The following is an 18,349-nucleotide window of genomic DNA, read 5'->3' on the forward strand; positions in this document are numbered from 1 at the left end:
TATCTGTGTATACAGTGTTGTAACGATGTGCAAATAGTTAAAGAACAAAAGGGAAAATAAATGAACATACACCTGGGTTGTATTTACAATGGTTTTTGTTCTTCACTGGTAGCCCTTTTCTTGTGGTAACAGGTCACAAATATTGCTGCTGTGATGTTTCACCTGGTAGATATGGGAGTTTATCAAAATTGGGTTTGTTTTCAAATTCTTTGTGGATCTGTGTTATCTGAGGGAAATATGTGTCTCTAATATGTGTCTCTGACCACCCCTACACACGCCTGGCTAGGCCTAACTCAAAGTTTGTTTCATTAAAAAATAAATAATAATATTCAACCTGAACTGAAAAGGACAATGTTGTTTGTACCCATAAAACCCCAACTACATAAAACAATAGAGCTCGAATTTGAGGCTTGCAGTATTTCATATTTCATTCGTTAACATTAATGAAGGTATCAGTACGGGCACTCTTGGGGGTACATCCACATAGGATAAAGTAACCTAGTTGTTCTTTGATATTTTTAAAATGTATTTAACCTTTATTTAACTATATACAGACATTACAGATATACAGACATTACAGATATACAGACATTGCAGACGAGAATTGTTGGTACACAAAGACTGAGATAAAAATATATATATATATATATATATATATATATATATTATTATTTTTTAAATTTTTATATATAGAATTTGTAATAAAGGCAAGTTAGACAAGTCAGACTAAAAATGGTTTTGTTCGATAAATGTGTGTTGCAACAGCGCGCTCTGCCGCTCAAATAACCGAAGACAGTCCAAACATGCGTTATGTCATTGCTACTTTTTTATTGGCTGCTTTCATTCACGTGATCAAAACATAATCATGGCGGTCTCCGCTGGAGTTCGGTCGAGCGTGGGGCTGACTTTGAGACTTTCTAGAGTTATATCAGATTGTAGCACATGTCCTTTCAACAGGTTGAATAGTTATTTGAATGGTATAGCTAGTTCGTCGAATGTTGATCGTTTTCGGACGTTGAACCGACACTTGCAGACATCCAAAGGTGAGTTGATCGGTTGCTAACTATCGCAGCTACACTTGGATTGCTATCTAACGTTAGCTAATTGTTCAGCTTCCATGAAACCAATTCATTTATATCAATTTAGTGCTGGACAGCTGCTAACAAGTTAGTTAGTTATGTCTACGAACATCGTAACTAGGTACTATTAGTAAGGATCTCGAGTGGCGCAGTGGTCTAGGGCACTGCATTTCGATGCTTGAGGTGTCACTACAGACACCCTGGTTCGATTCCAGGCTGTATCACAACCGGCCGTGACTGGGGATTGGGAGTCCCAAAGGCATCTGTTGCTAAGAATGTTTGATAAGTTGTGTAACTAATCTCCAAAGCTGCAAATTTCCTGTAACTAAGTTGGTCTCAAAGTCGTACTATAAGTCAGACAACCCGTAAGAGGATATGGAACTGAACGATGTCTTTATTTTTTCTTTGTGAAGGTCTGTACCAAAGTGAGGCGGGTGCAAGTGCAGAAGACCCCCAAGAAGAGGTGTAAGTAACTACTTTGCCAGTGCATCATTTAGCTAGCTAATTGATTGTTAGCTATTTATGTATTTGCAATTTTCACTCCATTACAGTACATACATGGTCAGGTTAGTAACCCTAACCCTTATGCAGACAAACTCAAGGGGGATATACACATACTTTGTTACTGATTTTCCTTAATGTCATTTGAGTGCATCATGCATTTATCACTTGCATTGTCATTTGTGAACTAGTGAGTTTTTATATTGTTGTTTTTGGCCTGCTCTTAGGGTGAATGTGGTGTACATAGATAGATCAGGACAGAGGATTCCAGTGAAGGCCAAAGTGGGAGACAATGCAATGTACCTGGCCCATAGGCACAACATTGAACTGGAAGGTGAGTGTTAATAGGGTTTGTAATGATGTCCTGAGAGAATTCAGTTCAAAAGTTGGTGATTGATTTCTCCATTATTGTATTCATGAAAACATTTATTTTATTTTATTTAACTAGGCAAGTCAAATTCTTATTTTAGAATGATGGCCTACACCGGCCAAAACCCGGACGGCGCTGGGCCAATTGTGCACTGCTCTATGGGATTCCCAATCACAGCCGGTTGTGATACAGCCTGGATTCAAACCAGGGTGTCTGTAGTGACGCCTCTATCACTGAGACGCACTGCCTTAGACCGCTGCGCCCGGGAGCCACACTTACATCTGGTTTCTTTCTTCCTGTCCATGTGTGATTTTAAGGAGCTTGCGAGGCATCACTAGCTTGCTCAACGTGCCACGTGTATGTGAACAGAGACCATGTCGACAAGCTGCCAGAGCCTGACGAAAGGTATGAGATTGTTTTATTATAAGATATGCCATAGTCCATGAGAGCTCATGTCATTGCACGTCTTATGGTTGTACATTGCCCCTGTCAAACGCATACTATGAAAAAAAAAAATTGTCAACAAGACTCTTATAATGCAATGCAAATCAATGGCTTCAATTTGATTCTTCTCATCCCAGAGAGGATGACATGCTGGACATGGCCCCAGCGCTACAGGAGAACTCCAGACTTGGCTGTCAGATCATCCTCACCCAGGAGCTGGAGGGCATCGAGCTTACCCTGCCTAAGGTCACCAGGAACTTCTACGTGGACGGCCATGTTCCCAAACCACACTGAGGACACTACACTCCACACTAGCACCCTACTTAGTGTGAAGCAACGTATTGGGCATGCATTCTAAGTAGTATGCTAGTATGGATGTTGGAACACGGCCCCTCAGGACTGAGTCGTAAGAGGGAGAGAAGAGAGAGTCGCTTGAAGGATCCCTCCCAAGTCAAGAATGCTCTTACATATCCACATGACTGTGTGACCGAAGACAAAAGCTATATACCAGTCACTGGCTGCATTTAGACAGTGCCCCTGATGGGATTGGTCAAAAGACCAATTAGTGGAAAAATATTTAGAATTGGGCTGCCTGTGTAAACGCAGCCTCTAAAGTGTGTTGTATATGGCTCACACTGAAAGTAATGCTGATTGTGGAAGAGTTAGATGGTTTTCAGCATTCATGTATAAATATGTCATGTGTATAGAAGAGTTCTCAGGCCAAGATTGAGATGTCTATCAAACCGTTCAATGTCACAGACAGTTCTTTGTTTCATAGTAACCTGAGTCAGCATTTCAGAAAGGCCTGTTGTCATTGCTACGCAAATAACTTTGTGTCCTTGAATAGAACATTCCATGTTACAACTCATTTACAAAGGTCAACATACACACATCTCAGGTGGAGCTTCCAAATAGTCTTGTCTCTACAATAACAGCACTCGCATACAGCTAATGAACAGGATGTTATGTGTACGTATACATAGCGTTCACCATTATATCTACTTTGGGCCAGTATCTAGGAATTTTAATGTTGTGGGTGTGTGGTGACTAGTCAAGACTTTAACAAGCCCATCCACAACACTGAAAGCCCTTTCCCTACATCAAGCCTGTCAGGAATCATTAACCGTCTCTGATGTAGCACTTTTGCAGTGTGTTTTGTAAGCAGAGGGCAGCTTGAGATTGATTGGAATGGAAAGGGTTGAATCTGTTAGATAACTAATGATGCCAAGGAGATACTTGGGCTGCATTCACACAGGCAGCCTCATTTTGATATTTTTTCAAATCACAGATCTTTGCACATCAAAGCTGATCTGATTGGTCAAAATGCAGCCTAAACCACTTTAAACTGACAGATGCATTTTGTCCAATTCCCAAGTCATTTCTGTTTCTGTCCATCCATACCCAGTAATGATTTGCCTTGTCAAGTCACCGTTAGTAGTCTCATAACTGTCCATCAAAAAACACCTGTATCCAGTATTAGTTGGCTCCTTTACGAACCTGGAATGCTTTCACTTGTACTGTAATTAATGTGTCTGTCATACGCACAAGACGTGTAGGTGTATTATGTATATATGGTATATCTCAAATTTGCAAGTCTATTTTAGATTTGTGCAATAAAAATACCAAAAGTTTGTACTAGTCTGTCTTAAGCCCTATGATTTTTAAAAACCACACTGAAGGCAATTGAACACCACAAGTGCAGTATTCAACACCAGTCCTTGAGAGCAGTTTAAATCCTCAAAACTCAGGAAATGGAAACCAATTGCATAATCGACCAATTAGCAATATCATACAAGGGTCAAGAAAACCACCTCTGGCCCTTTGAGGACTGACTTTGAATACCACTGCTAAAATGGCTGCGTTTAGGCAGCCCAATTCAGATCATTGGTCTTTTGACCCATCACAGATCTTTTCCCGATCTGATGGGTCAAAACACCAATTAGCGAAAAATGATCCGAATTGAGCTGCCTTTCTAAACAGCCAATGTGTCACTGCTAAATACTGATACATTGTATTTGTTTTGTGTGGGAGATCATTTTAAATGGTTCAAGATAAAGCATCGCAAGTCAAACTCAACAGTAGGCCTACAATCTTTACCAAGAACCTCACTTCACGTGTTTTGTAATGGATGACTATTCGTACAAGACATTAGTAGCCTATTTACCTGTATGTAAAAACGTTTTATATATATACAGAAGAAACCGAGGCGCCACAAGGCCAACAATTCGGGAAAATCCAGAACGCAAATCACTCAACCCACACTTTTATGTGTTTATGCAGGCCAATCAACTTCAATCACAGACATCTGTGGCATCCTGTAGGCCCAACAACAAATGCATTGCGGCGACGTGACTATCAATTTCCTGAAGCTCGTGATCAAATTGGGGGAAATTACTCTTGTCATCTCTCTCAAGACAGATTCAGTGAGAAAACTAAAGGTGATTCTGCATGTTGGCCCTGATCGCCTTGGTAAGAGACAACCGTGATCACCAACGTGATCAGGGCATTACATAACCAAACGATTGAACTCGATAGTTTCAATAACTATTTAATCCGATCGATCACAGGGATCTCATAATTCGATTTTTAAAATTTAAATACTTTATATTTTCTAAGGTAGGATGTGGAGATATTGTGTGGCAGAAAAGTTCGTATTCAAACGCACGGCCTCAGTGTGCCCTCAGACTGAGCAGTGGAGCTCGAGCAAGATGTGTCATCCTCATTCAGGACGTTAATCAAATAGTAGAATGCAGATGATTACGTTTTGAGGAGAAATTCATACAATTTGACAAAGTAAGTGTGTATCAATAGGCTATATCGTGTTAGTTAGAATGTCATTGTAGGCTTACTCATTATTTGTTAAAGGTTTGTTGGGCCATTAATTCTAAGTTCTGCTCACGAAGCTAATTTGATTTTGACAGCTAATTCAGACTGTTCTAGAAGTTAAGAGTAGTAGGGTACTAATAGGCTACTTTACAATCTTTTTAGCTTGAATTATTGTAGTATAATGAAATCAACTATCCATGTGTAATAATTTATTGTAATTTGTAAGTATTTGTTTTTATTTAGGAAGTGTGTGTATACCGGTAAAAAACGATTTAAACACCTAGTCATTCAAGTGTTTTTCTTTATTTTTTACTATTTTCTACATTGTAGAATAAAGTGAAGACATCAAAACTATGAAATGACACATTGAATCATGTAGTAACCCAAAAAGTCTTAAACAAATCTAAATATATTTGAAATTCTTCAAATAGCCACCCTTTGCCTTGATGACAGCTTTGCACTCTTGGCATTCTCTCAATCGGCTTCATGAGGAATGCTTTTCCAACAGTCTTGAAGGAGTTCCCACATATGTTGTGCACTTGTTGGCTGCTTTTCCTTCACTCTGCGGTCCAACTCATCCCAAAACGTCTCAATTTGGTTGAGGTTGGGTGATGCAGAACTCCATCACTCTACTTCTTGGTCAACTAGCCCTTAAACACCCTGGAGGTGGGTGTCGTTGTCCTGTTGAAAAACAAACAATAGACCCCCTAAGTGCAAACCAGATGGGATGGTGTATCACTGCAGAATGCTGTGGTAGCCATGCTGGTTAAGTGTGCTGTGAATTCTAAATAAATCACAGACAGTGTCACCAGCATAGCACCTATTCCTCCATGCTTCACGTTGGGAACCACACAAGCGGAGATCATCCTGTTAACCTAGTCTATGTCTCAAAGACACGGCAGTTGGAACCAAAAAAATCAAATTTGGACTCATCAGCCCTAAGGACAGATTTTCTAATGTCAATTGCTCGTGTTTCTTGGCCCAAGCAAGTCTTCTTATTATTGGTGGCCTTTAGTAGTGGTTTCTTGGCAGCAAATTGACCATGAAAATCTGAATCACGCAGTCTCCTCTGAACAGTTGATGTTGAGATGAGTCTGTGACTTGAATGCTCTGAAGCATTTATTTGGGCTGCAATCTGAGGTTCAGTTAACTCTGGGTCTTCCTTTCATGTGGCGGTCCTCATGAGAGCCAGTTTCATTATAATGCTTGATGGTTTTTGTGACTGCACTTGAAGAAACTTTCAAAGTTCTTGAACATTTCTATATTGGCCTTCATGTCTTCAAGTAATGATGGACTGTCGTTCCTCTTTGCTTATTTGAGCTGTTTTTCCATAATATGGACTTGTTTTTTTTCCAAATAGGGCAAGCTTCTGTATACCAACCCTACCTTGTCACAACACAACTGATTGGCTCTAAAGCATTAAGAAGGAAAGAAATTCCAGAAATGAACTTTTTAAGGCACACCTGTTAATTGAAATGCATTCCAGGTGACTACATCGTGAAGCTGGTTGAGACTGCCAATAGTGTGCAAAGCTGTCATCAAGGCAAAGGGTGGCTATTTGAAGAATCTCAAATACAAAATATATTTTGATATGTTTGACCCTTTTTTGGTTACTACATGATTCCATATGTGTTATTTCATAGTTTTGATGTCTTCACTATTATTCTACGATGTAGAAAATATTAAAAATCAAGAAAAATCCTTGAATGAGTAGGTGTGTCCAAACTTTTGATTTTGACTGGTACTGTATTCAGCTGATACACTTTCCACTTTCCAATTGTTTTCTTTCCACAATAAGGGCACATCAACATGAGCACAGGAGCCATTTACAGACCAGGCAGCCAAGGGACCATGGAGGATCCGGACACCCAGGAGGGCCTGCAGGTGTGTGTGCTGTGCTTGAGGTGGGTCAATATTATCTCAGTGTGTGGTTGAGTCTTCTTTCTTTTATTTTTCTTCAGGTGACCCAGTCCACTATCCTCTACCTCATCCAAGAAGCCTCCAAGCTAGCAACTCCCACCCCTGTCCACAACCGCTCCGTAGACTCAAAGCCTAAGACTTTACCTGTATCAAATGAAAGGTCTAAAAAGAATCAAGTGTCTGATCATAGACCTTCTCCTCCTCAGCACAATTCCTCTCTCATGAGCCTTCACAACCAGCCAAAAGATGACTTAGAACAATGTAGGAGACATACAAACTCAGTCCTGCCCAGCCGTCATAGTAGCAGCAGTCCGTGGGAGTTGATGAGCCTGATCAACATGCAGTGTGAGAGACTCCTCCAGTCAGATGACCAAGAGGGAACCTCTGCTAGGGCTCAGTTGGTTCCTATAGACTCTGACGATCATCCTCCTGAAGGTGTGGGGTACAGTAGGAACACTGTCCCTGTCTGCCCCACTCTAGTCAGTACCAGAGGGGATTCTCCCCATCCGCATGTCGTGTCCAGGGGAGAGATGGGGGAGTTGGGTGGAGGTGGTTATTGCTCACCCACAAGTCCAGGTACCAGTTCTCAGACATCACCGGATGTCAATGGCAGCTACAAAACTAAACCTGGTGTGGGAGCTTCAGACTCTGAGGTTGTAACGAACAAAGAAACAGGAGCCACATTTTGTCTTAACGGTGATGGATTGTCTGTGAGTGAAGAAAGCAGAAAGGTCCCCTGTGCCTCAGTCCCTCACGACAACACAGTGGAGGTCCCTCCTGAGGCAAAAGACGGGCTGTCAGTTAAACATCCGTCTGTGTCATATATAAACCTGTTTGGGCAAACGCTTGTCCACAAAGTAGCTACAATTAAGGATGCAGCAAGTCTGTCGTCTCCCTCCGTAGACACCATGACATGCTTACATCCAGGCCCAGAAGAGCTGAACCTTAACATGACCCTGGACTTCAACTCAAACATATGTTTTACCTTTGACCCCAAGGAAGACATGCCACCAGCCCCAAACTCCTCTTATAATACTATGTTGCTCATATTGAACAGTAAAGCAGGGTCTGTGAATGTGAATGAAAAGTCAGTACAAGATGGCAGTTTTGCAGGCGTCAAAGCAGAGCTCAACGAAAGCTCCATGGAAGAGGACACAGACACAGTACAAGATACCAGTATTATTACAGACTCTCCGTTGGACCTCACCCAAAGGTGCAAGGACTTGGAGGACGACATGGACACTATCCCCGCAGCCCCCCAGTCTCCCTCTCCGTCTAACCCCATGTGGAGGTCCACCAAGGCCCCCAGGAAGCAGCTCCGTCCCAGCCGGAGTGTGGATGTTGGAGACCCAGACTTCCAGGGAGTGACGTTCCGGATGCAGACGGAGCTGGACGACAGCAGGGAGCAGTGTCGCCTTCTCATCACCTCCAAGAAGTACAGGTATGGTTGATGTCAGAGTGCTTTGCTCTTTCTCCCCATAACTCAAAAACATGTATTATATTATTTAGCGCTGCCGTAATAGAACGTATTATATGAAATTCAATTTGTATGTCACAAATTTCCCTATGCGGTATATTATTGTAAAATATCTCACAATGTTCTCTACAAACTTGTGTGTGTCCTAGTGAAGAGCTCTCTAGTGGTCCGACCAGGAGGTCACTGAGAGCAGGCAGGTCCCGTTCATCCCAGAGTTCCATGAGGACCAGCAGCTCTGAAGAGAGCGACCCCTCCTCCAGTGACTACCAATCTCTATCACTCTTCACCAGGAGGGGGCGCCACTACTGCACAAAACAATACCAGCACCGTAGAAATAGGCAGAACACTACACTCTTAGAAAAAAGGGTTCATGAGAGGTTAATTGCAGGGACTGGATGTTTTGTGTAGAACTATTTCTACTCCAGTAATCCAGGAGGGGGTACCATTACAACACAAATCCAAACACTTTAACTAGAACCATAGACAGGTGGAATACATTTGATGAGGGGGAGTTTTAATGGAGGTATTTTGGGAAACGGCTGTGTAAACATCCTAAGACTTTAATGAGTAACGTAGTGTACAGTGTTGAGGGCAGGGTTGCGAGATCAGGTTGTGCTTTGGCACTCCCACTCACTGTGCACCTAGAAAGAAAACCGAATGAGAGAGAAGCCGCATACTGAGTCATGGAAACATGTCATTTCATTATTCTACAACATATATTTAGGAGGATTAGGGCACAAGGCCTGTTTGTTTGTACTGATAGCCACTCCTTTCTCCTCCCCATCAGAGAATAAGATTTGTGCCTCTTGCTGCACCATGAAGACTCCTCTGTGGCGAGATGCTGAGGATGGTACCCCGCTGTGTAACGCCTGTGGAATAAGGTGAGTCACGTTAAATACAGTGCATTATCAAGCATATCGTCACGGCCCAGAGTTTCTCCTGGTCAGGTCACGTGGCCATGAACTCTGACCCTGTGGTTCTAGTAAATGGTGACAGTGACGTAGATGGTTTGATGACCACAATATTGCATAACCCTGTATGTGAGCAGAATTAGAACTTGAAGGACACGTAAGGCCATCAATCACTGTGACCTACAGTTGAAGTCGGAAGTTTACATACACTTAGGTTGAAGTCATTAAAACTTGTTTTTCAACCACTCCACAAATGTCTTGTTAACAAACCAAAGTTTTAGCAAGTCTGTTAGGACATCTACTTTGTGCATGACACAAGTAATTTTTCCAACAATTGTTTAGACAGATTATTTCACTGTATCACAATTCCAGTGGGTCAGAAGTTTACATGCACTAAGTTGACTCTGCCTTTTAAACAGATTGGAAAATTACATAAAATGACGTGATGGCTTTAGAAGCTTCTGATAGGTTAATTGGCATAATTTGAGTCAATTGGAGGTGTACCTGTGGATGTATTTCAAGGCCTACCTTCAAACTCAGTGCCTCAGTGCTTGACATCATGGGAAAATCAAAAGAAATCAGCCAAGAACTCAGAATTTTTTTGTAGACCTCCACAAGTCTGGTTCATCCTTGGGAGCAATTTCCAAATGCCTGCAGGTACCACGTTCATCTGTACAAACAATAGTACGCAAATCTAAACATCATGGCACCACGCAGCCGTCATACTGCGTTCTGTCTCCTAGAGATGAATGTACTTTGGTGCGAAAAGTGCAAATCAATCCCAGAACAACGGCAAAGGACCTTGTGAAGATGCTGGAGGAAACAGGTACAAAAGTATCTATATCCACAGTAAAACAAGTCCTATATCGACATAACCTGAAAGGCCGCTCAGCAAGGAAGAAGCCACTGCTCCAAAACCGCCATTAAAAAAGCCCAACTACAGTTTGCAACTGCACATGGGGACAAAGATTGTACTTTTTGGAGAAATATCCTCTGGTCTGATGAAACAAAAATGGAACTGTTTGGCCATAATGACCATCGTTATGTTTGGAGGAAAAAGGGGGAGGTTTGCAAGCCGAAGAACACCATCCCATCCGTGAAGCACGGAGTTTGCAGCATCATGTTGTGGAGGTGCTTTGCTTCAGGAGGGACAGGTGCACTTCACAAAATAGATAGCTCCATGAGGAAGGGAAATTATTTGGATATAAAGAAGCAACATCTCAAGACATCAGTCAGGAAGTTAAAGCTTGGTCGCAAATGGGTCTTCCAAATGGACAATGACCCCAAGAATACTTCCAAAGTTGTGGCAAAATGGCTTAAGGACAACAAAGTCAAGGTATTGGAGTGGCCATCACAAAGCCCTGACCTCAATCCCATAGAAAATTTGTGGGCAGAACTGAAAAAGTGTGTGCGAGCAAGGAGGCCTACAAACCTGACTCGGTTACACCAGCTCTGTCAGGAGGAACGGGCCAAAATTCACCCAACTTATTGTGGGAAGCTTTTGGAAGGCTACCCGAAATGTTTGACCCAATTTAAACAATTTAAAGGCAATGCTACCAAATACTAATTGAGTGTATGTAAACTTCTGACCCACTGGGAATGTGATGAAAGAAATAAATAATTATCTCTACTACTATTCTGACATTTCACATTCTTAAAATAAAGTGGTGATCCTAACTGACCTAAGACAGGGAATTTTTACTAGGATTAAATGTCAGGAATTGTGAAAAACTGAGTTTAAATGTATTTGGCTAAGGTGTATGTAAACTTCCCACCTCCATTGAATATCCCCTGTTATTCTCCTCCATGTCTACTTACTCCTCAGGTATAAGAAGTACAAGGTACGCTGTCTGCAGTGTTGGCACATCCCTAGGAAGGAGGGCAACTCCAACTCGCGCTGCTTCAAATGTGGGAACTTATCACGGCTGGCTACGTCCCACCGCAAGCACTCTGCCTTGTAGGGGAAGGGAACACACTTAGGCCTTGGCATGAGGTCCTAGACACTGATACCACAGACAGTCCCCCTCCAGGTACATGGTAATTGGCCACACCTCCTGACTTTGAGACTCTTGGAGTTATTTGATCATTTATTACATCACATACTGTCATAGTGTGTCACGGTGTTGGCTGAGCCATGGTGAGTCACAGTCTGACGGGTCTGGCTGCTTTTAGCACTGTAGCGTGCGCTTGTCACTTTAGGAAGAAGGAGTTCAATAGAAGAACAGTCTCCTGCTTGGAGGCTGTGTCTGACAATAGACTGTCTGTCTGAAATGACCCTGACAAAAGTAGTGCACTATACAGGGAATTGGGAGTCTCTGGCCAAAGGTAGTGCACTTTTGGGACTAAGGACCCATGGCTCTGGCCAAAGACTGTGCCCTGCTTTACTGGGAATTGGTAGCCATTTTGGACTGTTTACTCTCCTTGTTTACTAGGCTTGACATTGGTGCTATCCAGTTTGTATGTTACATTAAGTTCAATTAATTTGAGTGATATATTATCTGTTCTGGTTTAGTTTATTATTATTCTTTCTTCTATTTGGTTGTTTCTGGACTGCCCTTAGCATTAACTGGCTGGATTAGAGATGAAGCAATTCCTTATCTTGACTGTTTCCTGTAAACAAATCAAAATAAACTTTTGTGTTAGTGTGTACTACACTTTTGGGTTTGGTGTGCATAAAATTCGTTAACATATCTTATTCGGTTTGTTTTCATTTCATCTCTCAACCCTCTGAATGTGTGTGCCTACGACTTGGTCTAGAATGAGGAATATGAATTGATGCGGAACCATATTCAAACTGATTTGTGAGAATTGCTTAAGGGATGTTTCTATGCTTAAATTAAATGCAATTAGTGGGGACTTTAAAATGTATCAAAATAAGAAAGATGCAAGTTTAATATCAGACACTGCTGCAGCAGGGTTGAATAAATGACCTGGCCTGTGCATTATTTTGTGCCTGTAGTGAAACGGCCCTTTTTTTCTTTTGCCGATGTGTCTTTTTCAAATCCGAAAAGTGCATAATCCATTCTGAAATAATAACCACACAGTATTAGCCATGTGCTTGGCCACCCACTTGCGTTATCTGTTGGAAATATTGGAATTCTCCTGAAGTATTTAGTATAGACCAGTTTTAAATTAAGATCTGTCTACTGCTAGCTTGTCTTTCACATAGATAAGTGGCCTAACCTAATCATAACATTTAGTTAAATCATATATTATTATTCCATAAACAAAATGGAAAGAATGGCTAATACATGATTTTTAATTGATTACACAATATCGAGCTAGCTAGTGTCTTTAACACCCTTACAATGTTTATGCATTACTGCAAAGAGACCACACGTAAAAGCGCAGCAGGCGTGCTCTGGCACCGAAGTAATTTTGTCCTAGCTCTCCAGTTCAGTGCTTCTTCATTCATTTCTCCTTTCAGAAAACAATACATTTTTAACCATATTTGACTCAAGTGAAATAAAAGCCATCATAAAAGGATGCTCTGGACCGAGAGCTGGGTAGGATTGGCATTTGTTGTGGGAGACCGATTCTATTCAAATAAAAGGCTGTAGGTATTCAGTAATGGTTTAACAAATGGGAGAACGGGATGTATTCTTGAGTCCTGTTATCTGTTAAACGTGTCGGAGAAAACTGACAATAGTTCACCCATCAAATGATTACAATCAGGCTTCTGATTTGAGTACAAAGTGCATTTGTATTGAGTGTATGACAACACGCCCCGAAGACTGTCCTAATGTGCCATTGTGTGTTGGACATAAAGTTGTCTAATGGCTTTATTCCATACGTTAGTTCTCCCCAAGATCAAAAACACGTTTGTAGGCCCAATGATTGTTGTGACTGCTTGTGATGGATGTTTACGTTAGTAAGTCTTTGTCGTAATTATTTTCAGGACTGAAGAGGAAGAGCAGCAGGAGGAGGGGGGTGAAAAGTATTTTCGTGCAGCTGGGTTTTCTTTTCTTTTTTTGTTAATGAAAAGCGAAAAGGCAGGAGGCAGGCCCGTCGCGTGTGTCGGCTCTGGCTGGTGTCCGACCCGAGGCTCATCATCTCGCCTGTTGGCGCATGCAGGTGGCACCGGACCCGCGCGAGGATTATGACCCTGGAAGGAGAGCTCGAACTCATGGAGAGGGCAGATGCCGACGTGGATGGAAAAAGGAACAAAGCTACACGGAACGAGGGGTATGTATCTTTAACCAAAGGAGACGGGGCCGATTTGGAGCAGCAAGGCGCTGCGTCCTCGTCTCCAAAACAGCCAGCGAAGGATACGGAGGATGAGGGTGACTTTACGCCGAACTGTACAGAGAGAATCGCTGCCTCGGTGAAACCTCCGTACTCCTACATCGCTCTTATCACCATGGCAATCCTCCAGAGCCCGAAGAAAAGACTGACTCTCTCGGAGATATGTGACTTCATCAGCCAGCGCTTCACGTATTACGGGGAGAGGTTCCCGGCGTGGCAGAACTCCATCCGTCACAACTTGTCCCTCAACGACTGCTTCGTCAAAATGTCCCGCGAGCCCGGTAACCCCGGGAAGGGGAACTACTGGACGTTAGACCCTATGTCGTCTCATATGTTCGAGAACGGGAGCTTCCTACGGCGGAGGAAACGTTTCAAACGGCAGAATTACCGATTTGGGATGATGGACACCCGGTGCCCGCTCGAGCGCAGTAGCGTGCTCCCTGGATTTTCCTTCTACGGGACGAACGGAATAGGGCCGTGTCATTTTCAGGTACCCGGTTTGGAATTGTACCGTCACTTGGGCATCGAACATCATTCTGTTTCTAACCAAAGCATCCCACCAATGAGCAGCATCTTGCCGGCGCTCTCCTCACTTTTATCAAGGAATTCGAACGTTGTCCAAAAGACATTTCTTCCACATCCGTCTCTTAGCTTTGAGAATTTCGAAACGACGCGCCGCTCAGCCTCCACGGTGGCCCAAGCTTTGGTCCCCGGATCTTCATTTCTGTCCCCGGCCTCGCTCCATTCAATGGGCGCTCCGCATCTCTGGAGCTTTCATCCCGAGTACCACAAACTACGTGCTCTCCCCAACTCCAGCCATATAGCAAATGAACTCTTGCAGCAACTTGGTGACAAATAGCTTAATCAAAAGTGTTTTCTGTATTGACGAGGATTCATCAGGGAAAACCACCTTTCATAGATTTGTATCTATTCAATTAAACAAATGCTTCAAATGAAAAAAATGTTTTGAAGATGTGTCAATTGAGTCAACATTTTTAACAATGTTAGTGGCCAACCCAAAAAATGTTTTGCAATATAAATGTTTGAGGCCTATATTTTGTGTAAATAAGCACTTTATAATTAAATGTTTTCATTTGGCATTTGGCAACATCATTAATTGTAATGTTGAAAACAACACTAAATGTAAAAAAAAAATCAAATTGAACATGTCAGATTTATTATACAACTTCTCTTGATTCACTAACGCAGAACCTCTCCGAATTAGCCTAATCTCCCAAATGTGCCAATCTTGCCAGTGGCAAATGTAATCTCTATACTTTGACAATGTTATATTTTGCCTTATTTATCTTTAAGGCGAAGTGTGTTTTCCTACACTGTGGAATCAAAAACACACAAAATATTTGGAGCGCAAACAACGTGGAGCCCTGAAACATAAAACCACAAGTTTTCAATAGCCTTTTATTTTCAAAGGTGCCTGGTCTTATTTTTGTTCAAGTTGACAATATTTGGTTTGATTGACTGGCGTTATAATTTTTACAAATTATCATTTGAAAATGTTTCATTCAGTAGCTTAATTTCTGCTACATTTGGCCATGCCTGCGTGGCAGAAAATATGAGCTTCACCTGCTTGGGCACGCGAGTGGAAACCGTTTAAATGTGACGACATCATTGAGTTTATTTGATTTTACTCTTCGTGTCAACGTGTGATTGATTTCCACATATATATATATATATATATATATATATTTTTTTAAATGTGTAATGTATATGCAAGATCTCACAGTGCACACACACATCTGCCCATCTCTCGCTCGAGTTTCTCTGTATGCGCGTGTGTGTGTGAATCGGTGCGTGTCCTGCACCCCTACATGTATTAGAAGGCATTCCACAGTCAAAGCGAACGCCTTCGTATTATAAAGGCCTACAGTTCCAAATCCGGCACGCTAAATAAGTTATGAAACATCTGCTTGTTCTGTAATGTTGCTACACGATTAACCAGACGCATCTAGAGAGATCCAGCCTACATTAAACATCACATTGTTATATTGAGTGTAATGTGTAGTTGTTTACTTCAATGCAGCCTATATTTGTCTGTGTCTATAGATTCTGTGTGCTGTCTTGGACTTGGGCTATAGTGTTTACCATATGCCTGCCTCTCCGTTTCAGAAAGACCCATGTCAGCATTACTACACAGCTTTAACACACTCATATTACTCACTTTAGTTGAAACCATCAGTGGATACAGCATAGGGATACTATTAATACATACATTTGTGGATGGGAGTCATTATTGAGTTTTGGGGATGGATGGACATGTGTTTTGGAGCATTTGATCTCCTGCTATAAATCCTAGTGTTATTGGATTGCTGAGCATCGGAACACACAAAACCTCTCCACTTTCCATCATTGGTCATCTCTCTGAGCAGTTTGTTTTTCCTGGCACACACCATCATATTGGGCTTTTAATCAATTATACCTTTTTCTCCTGTGTGTGTGTGTGTGCGCGACCCCGTGCGCCCCATTAAAACTCAACTCTGCACGGTGTTTTAAAGACCCCTGTGCGCGCATGGCGGGCGATATGAAGGAGTGTGTATTTGGAAAAGGGGACCCCCCTCGTGGCAACAGATGACAGTGACATATAGCAGGAGTGCCACCCAGAAGGCCTGTGAGCTCACACTTCAGCCATGCATCCACAGAGAATGAGAGAGATGAATGGGAGGAAGGATAGAGAGAGAGAGAGAGAGAGAGAGAGAGAGAGAGAGAGAGAGAGAGAGAGAGAAAGTGTGTGCACGGAGCTTCTGAGTTTCAGCAGAACAAGGATACAGATGATGGTGCCAGAAAGGAGTTTTAGTAGAGGACAGGGAATCAAGTGAAGGAGAAAGAGATGTGTTTGAAAAATGGAAAATCTGAAGAGTAATAAAGAGAAAGAGAGTTTAACAATGGTGACAAAGAGTGGCTTTGATTTTACAGTCAGGTATTTACCCGGTTACTGAGAAATTACATCATAATTACCTATAATTACATTTGGATCTTTGTGTTTTACTGAAACAACCACTCCTATGTGCCGTTAATTACCAGGTAGTTTAGAACTCTCTGAAGTAAGTGCAAAAATTCCATTCTTACCACAGAAGTGTAAATAGGGACTGTCAAGTAAAATCCTTCCATCCTATTCTGTTGAAATCACTTTGACCGCAATGTTCTTACCCCAGGACCTGTATTCAAAAAGCATCTCAGAATAGAAGTGCTGATCTAGGATCAGGTCCCCCTTGTCCTTATAATCTTATTCATTTTGATATAAAAGGCGTGTTGCAACGGCAAAACTGATCCTACATCAGCACTCAGAGACATTTTACGAATATGGTCCCAGATTCTTTTCTATTACTTTTAGAGATGTGATGCACCGAATGTTTCCAATTATCTCATAGCTAGAAATAGGACCACAACAAAAGCAGGAAAAAATAAAAGTCCAAATAGCCCTATTTTCTCTGCTATGTTTAGTCTCGCTACGTGATGTCAGAGAAGACAGCCAGATGTCATGACTTCACCCTCACTCACCCCTTAACCGATCCAACACATATCAATCTGTGTGTGTGTGAGTGTGTGTGTGTGTGTGTGTGTGTGTGTGTGTGCACGCACGCGCACATACACATCTCTACCACACATCAGTCACAAACCCCAGTTTCCAGGTCAACAAACAGCACCAGCCATTTACTTCTTAGAGAAAAGACAGATTGACAGAACTGTAGGAAAGAAAAATGTAGGAAAAAACCCCAGATACTACCCAGGTCTAGTGTGATTTGTAGATGGAGGGGTATTTAGTTCGAATGCCATCCCTCTGATAGAAAAAACTGTTGACTTGGTGTTAGACACACACACACACAACTATGCTGCTCTCCTTGTGCCACCTTGGTGTACGAGGCAGGGTGAACTGGTGTGTATGTGTGTGTTGTGTCTCTGCTTCTCTTCCCTGCTCTTCACTTCCTTCTTCTCTCTTCTCTCCTTGTCTCCAGCTTATCGTTCTATCCAAACTCTCACCTTCTTGTCTTTGCTCAGCCTCTCTCTCTCTCTCTCTCTCTCTCTCTCTCTCTCTCTCTCTCTCTCTCTCTCTCTCTCTCTCTCTGCCAGTCTGCCCTCCTGTTGTAGTTCATGTCTGTATTCTAGGTCTATGCCACCCAGCTGTCTGTGTAGTGAATATGCTGTTCCTCCAGCCCAGCGCTAGGTAGCTCACTGTGTTGGTGGTCTCTGGTGTAAGCTGCATCCTCCTCCTCTCCTGTTCCTTTTTTTTATATAGCAAACACAAAATGGTTCCTAATTCTCTGCTGCTGAAGGGTTGTTATTTGTGGCTTTTGGCTGGGGCAGCAGAGCCAGGCTTTTAATTAGAACAAGCTGCTGGATCTCCAGTTGTCTTTTCTTCCTTCGTGGCCTGAAGGGCTCTCGCTCCAGATCTGGAATAGTACAGAACAATTCATTAGGTTCTCAGACACTTAGGGTGGTTGTGATCCGCCTGGGTGGAACCTGTTGATGTATGAGATCGAGTACACACTTTATTTGGATCATCCAGATAGTCCCTCTGTCGATGCTCTAGAGGTTGTCTTACTATCAACAAACTGTCCGT

The 18,349-nt window shown here is 42.3% G+C and overlaps 3 protein-coding genes across 7 annotated transcripts; all 3 read left to right on the forward strand.

The window, feature by feature from the left end:
- The first annotated feature begins 853 nt into the window (after positions 1–853).
- fdx2 (ferredoxin 2) lies at positions 854–4,032 on the forward strand. Its single transcript, XM_065001374.1, has 5 exons — positions 854–1,043; positions 1,493–1,544; positions 1,808–1,914; positions 2,268–2,355; positions 2,532–4,032. The coding sequence occupies exons 1-5, from the start codon at positions 866–868 to the stop codon at positions 2,686–2,688; spliced, it is 582 nt and encodes a 193-aa protein (XP_064857446.1). The 5' UTR covers positions 854–865; the 3' UTR covers positions 2,689–4,032.
- Positions 4,033–4,674: 642 nt separating this feature from the next.
- Positions 4,675–12,223, forward strand: zglp1 (zinc finger GATA like protein 1). Of its 5 annotated transcripts, none has more exons than XM_065001378.1 (7): positions 4,753–4,832; positions 5,011–5,187; positions 7,019–7,104; positions 7,182–8,581; positions 8,767–8,876; positions 9,405–9,498; positions 11,354–12,223. In XM_065001378.1, the coding sequence occupies exons 3-7, from the start codon at positions 7,030–7,032 to the stop codon at positions 11,487–11,489; spliced, it is 1,815 nt and encodes a 604-aa protein (XP_064857450.1). In that variant the 5' UTR covers positions 4,753–4,832; positions 5,011–5,187; positions 7,019–7,029; the 3' UTR covers positions 11,490–12,223. The 5 variants fall into 5 exon arrangements, with proteins under 5 accessions (XP_064857447.1, XP_064857451.1, XP_064857450.1 ...); XM_065001377.1 differs by having other exon boundaries at positions 4,776–4,863; positions 5,015–5,187; XM_065001376.1 differs by having other exon boundaries at positions 4,778–4,863.
- A 1,087-nt stretch (positions 12,224–13,310) lies between these two features.
- On the forward strand, positions 13,311–15,779 carry LOC115117156 (forkhead box protein D1-like). The gene has a single exon (XM_029645624.2). It carries the CDS (start codon positions 13,628–13,630, stop codon positions 14,630–14,632), a length of 1,005 nt encoding a protein of 334 aa, XP_029501484.1. The 5' UTR covers positions 13,311–13,627; the 3' UTR covers positions 14,633–15,779.
- The last annotated feature ends 2,570 nt before the right edge of the window (positions 15,780–18,349 follow it).

The sequence above is a fragment of the Oncorhynchus nerka genome, linkage group LG15, assembly GCF_034236695.1.
Source record: "Oncorhynchus nerka isolate Pitt River linkage group LG15, Oner_Uvic_2.0, whole genome shotgun sequence".
Lineage (NCBI taxonomy): Eukaryota > Metazoa > Chordata > Actinopteri > Salmoniformes > Salmonidae > Oncorhynchus > Oncorhynchus nerka.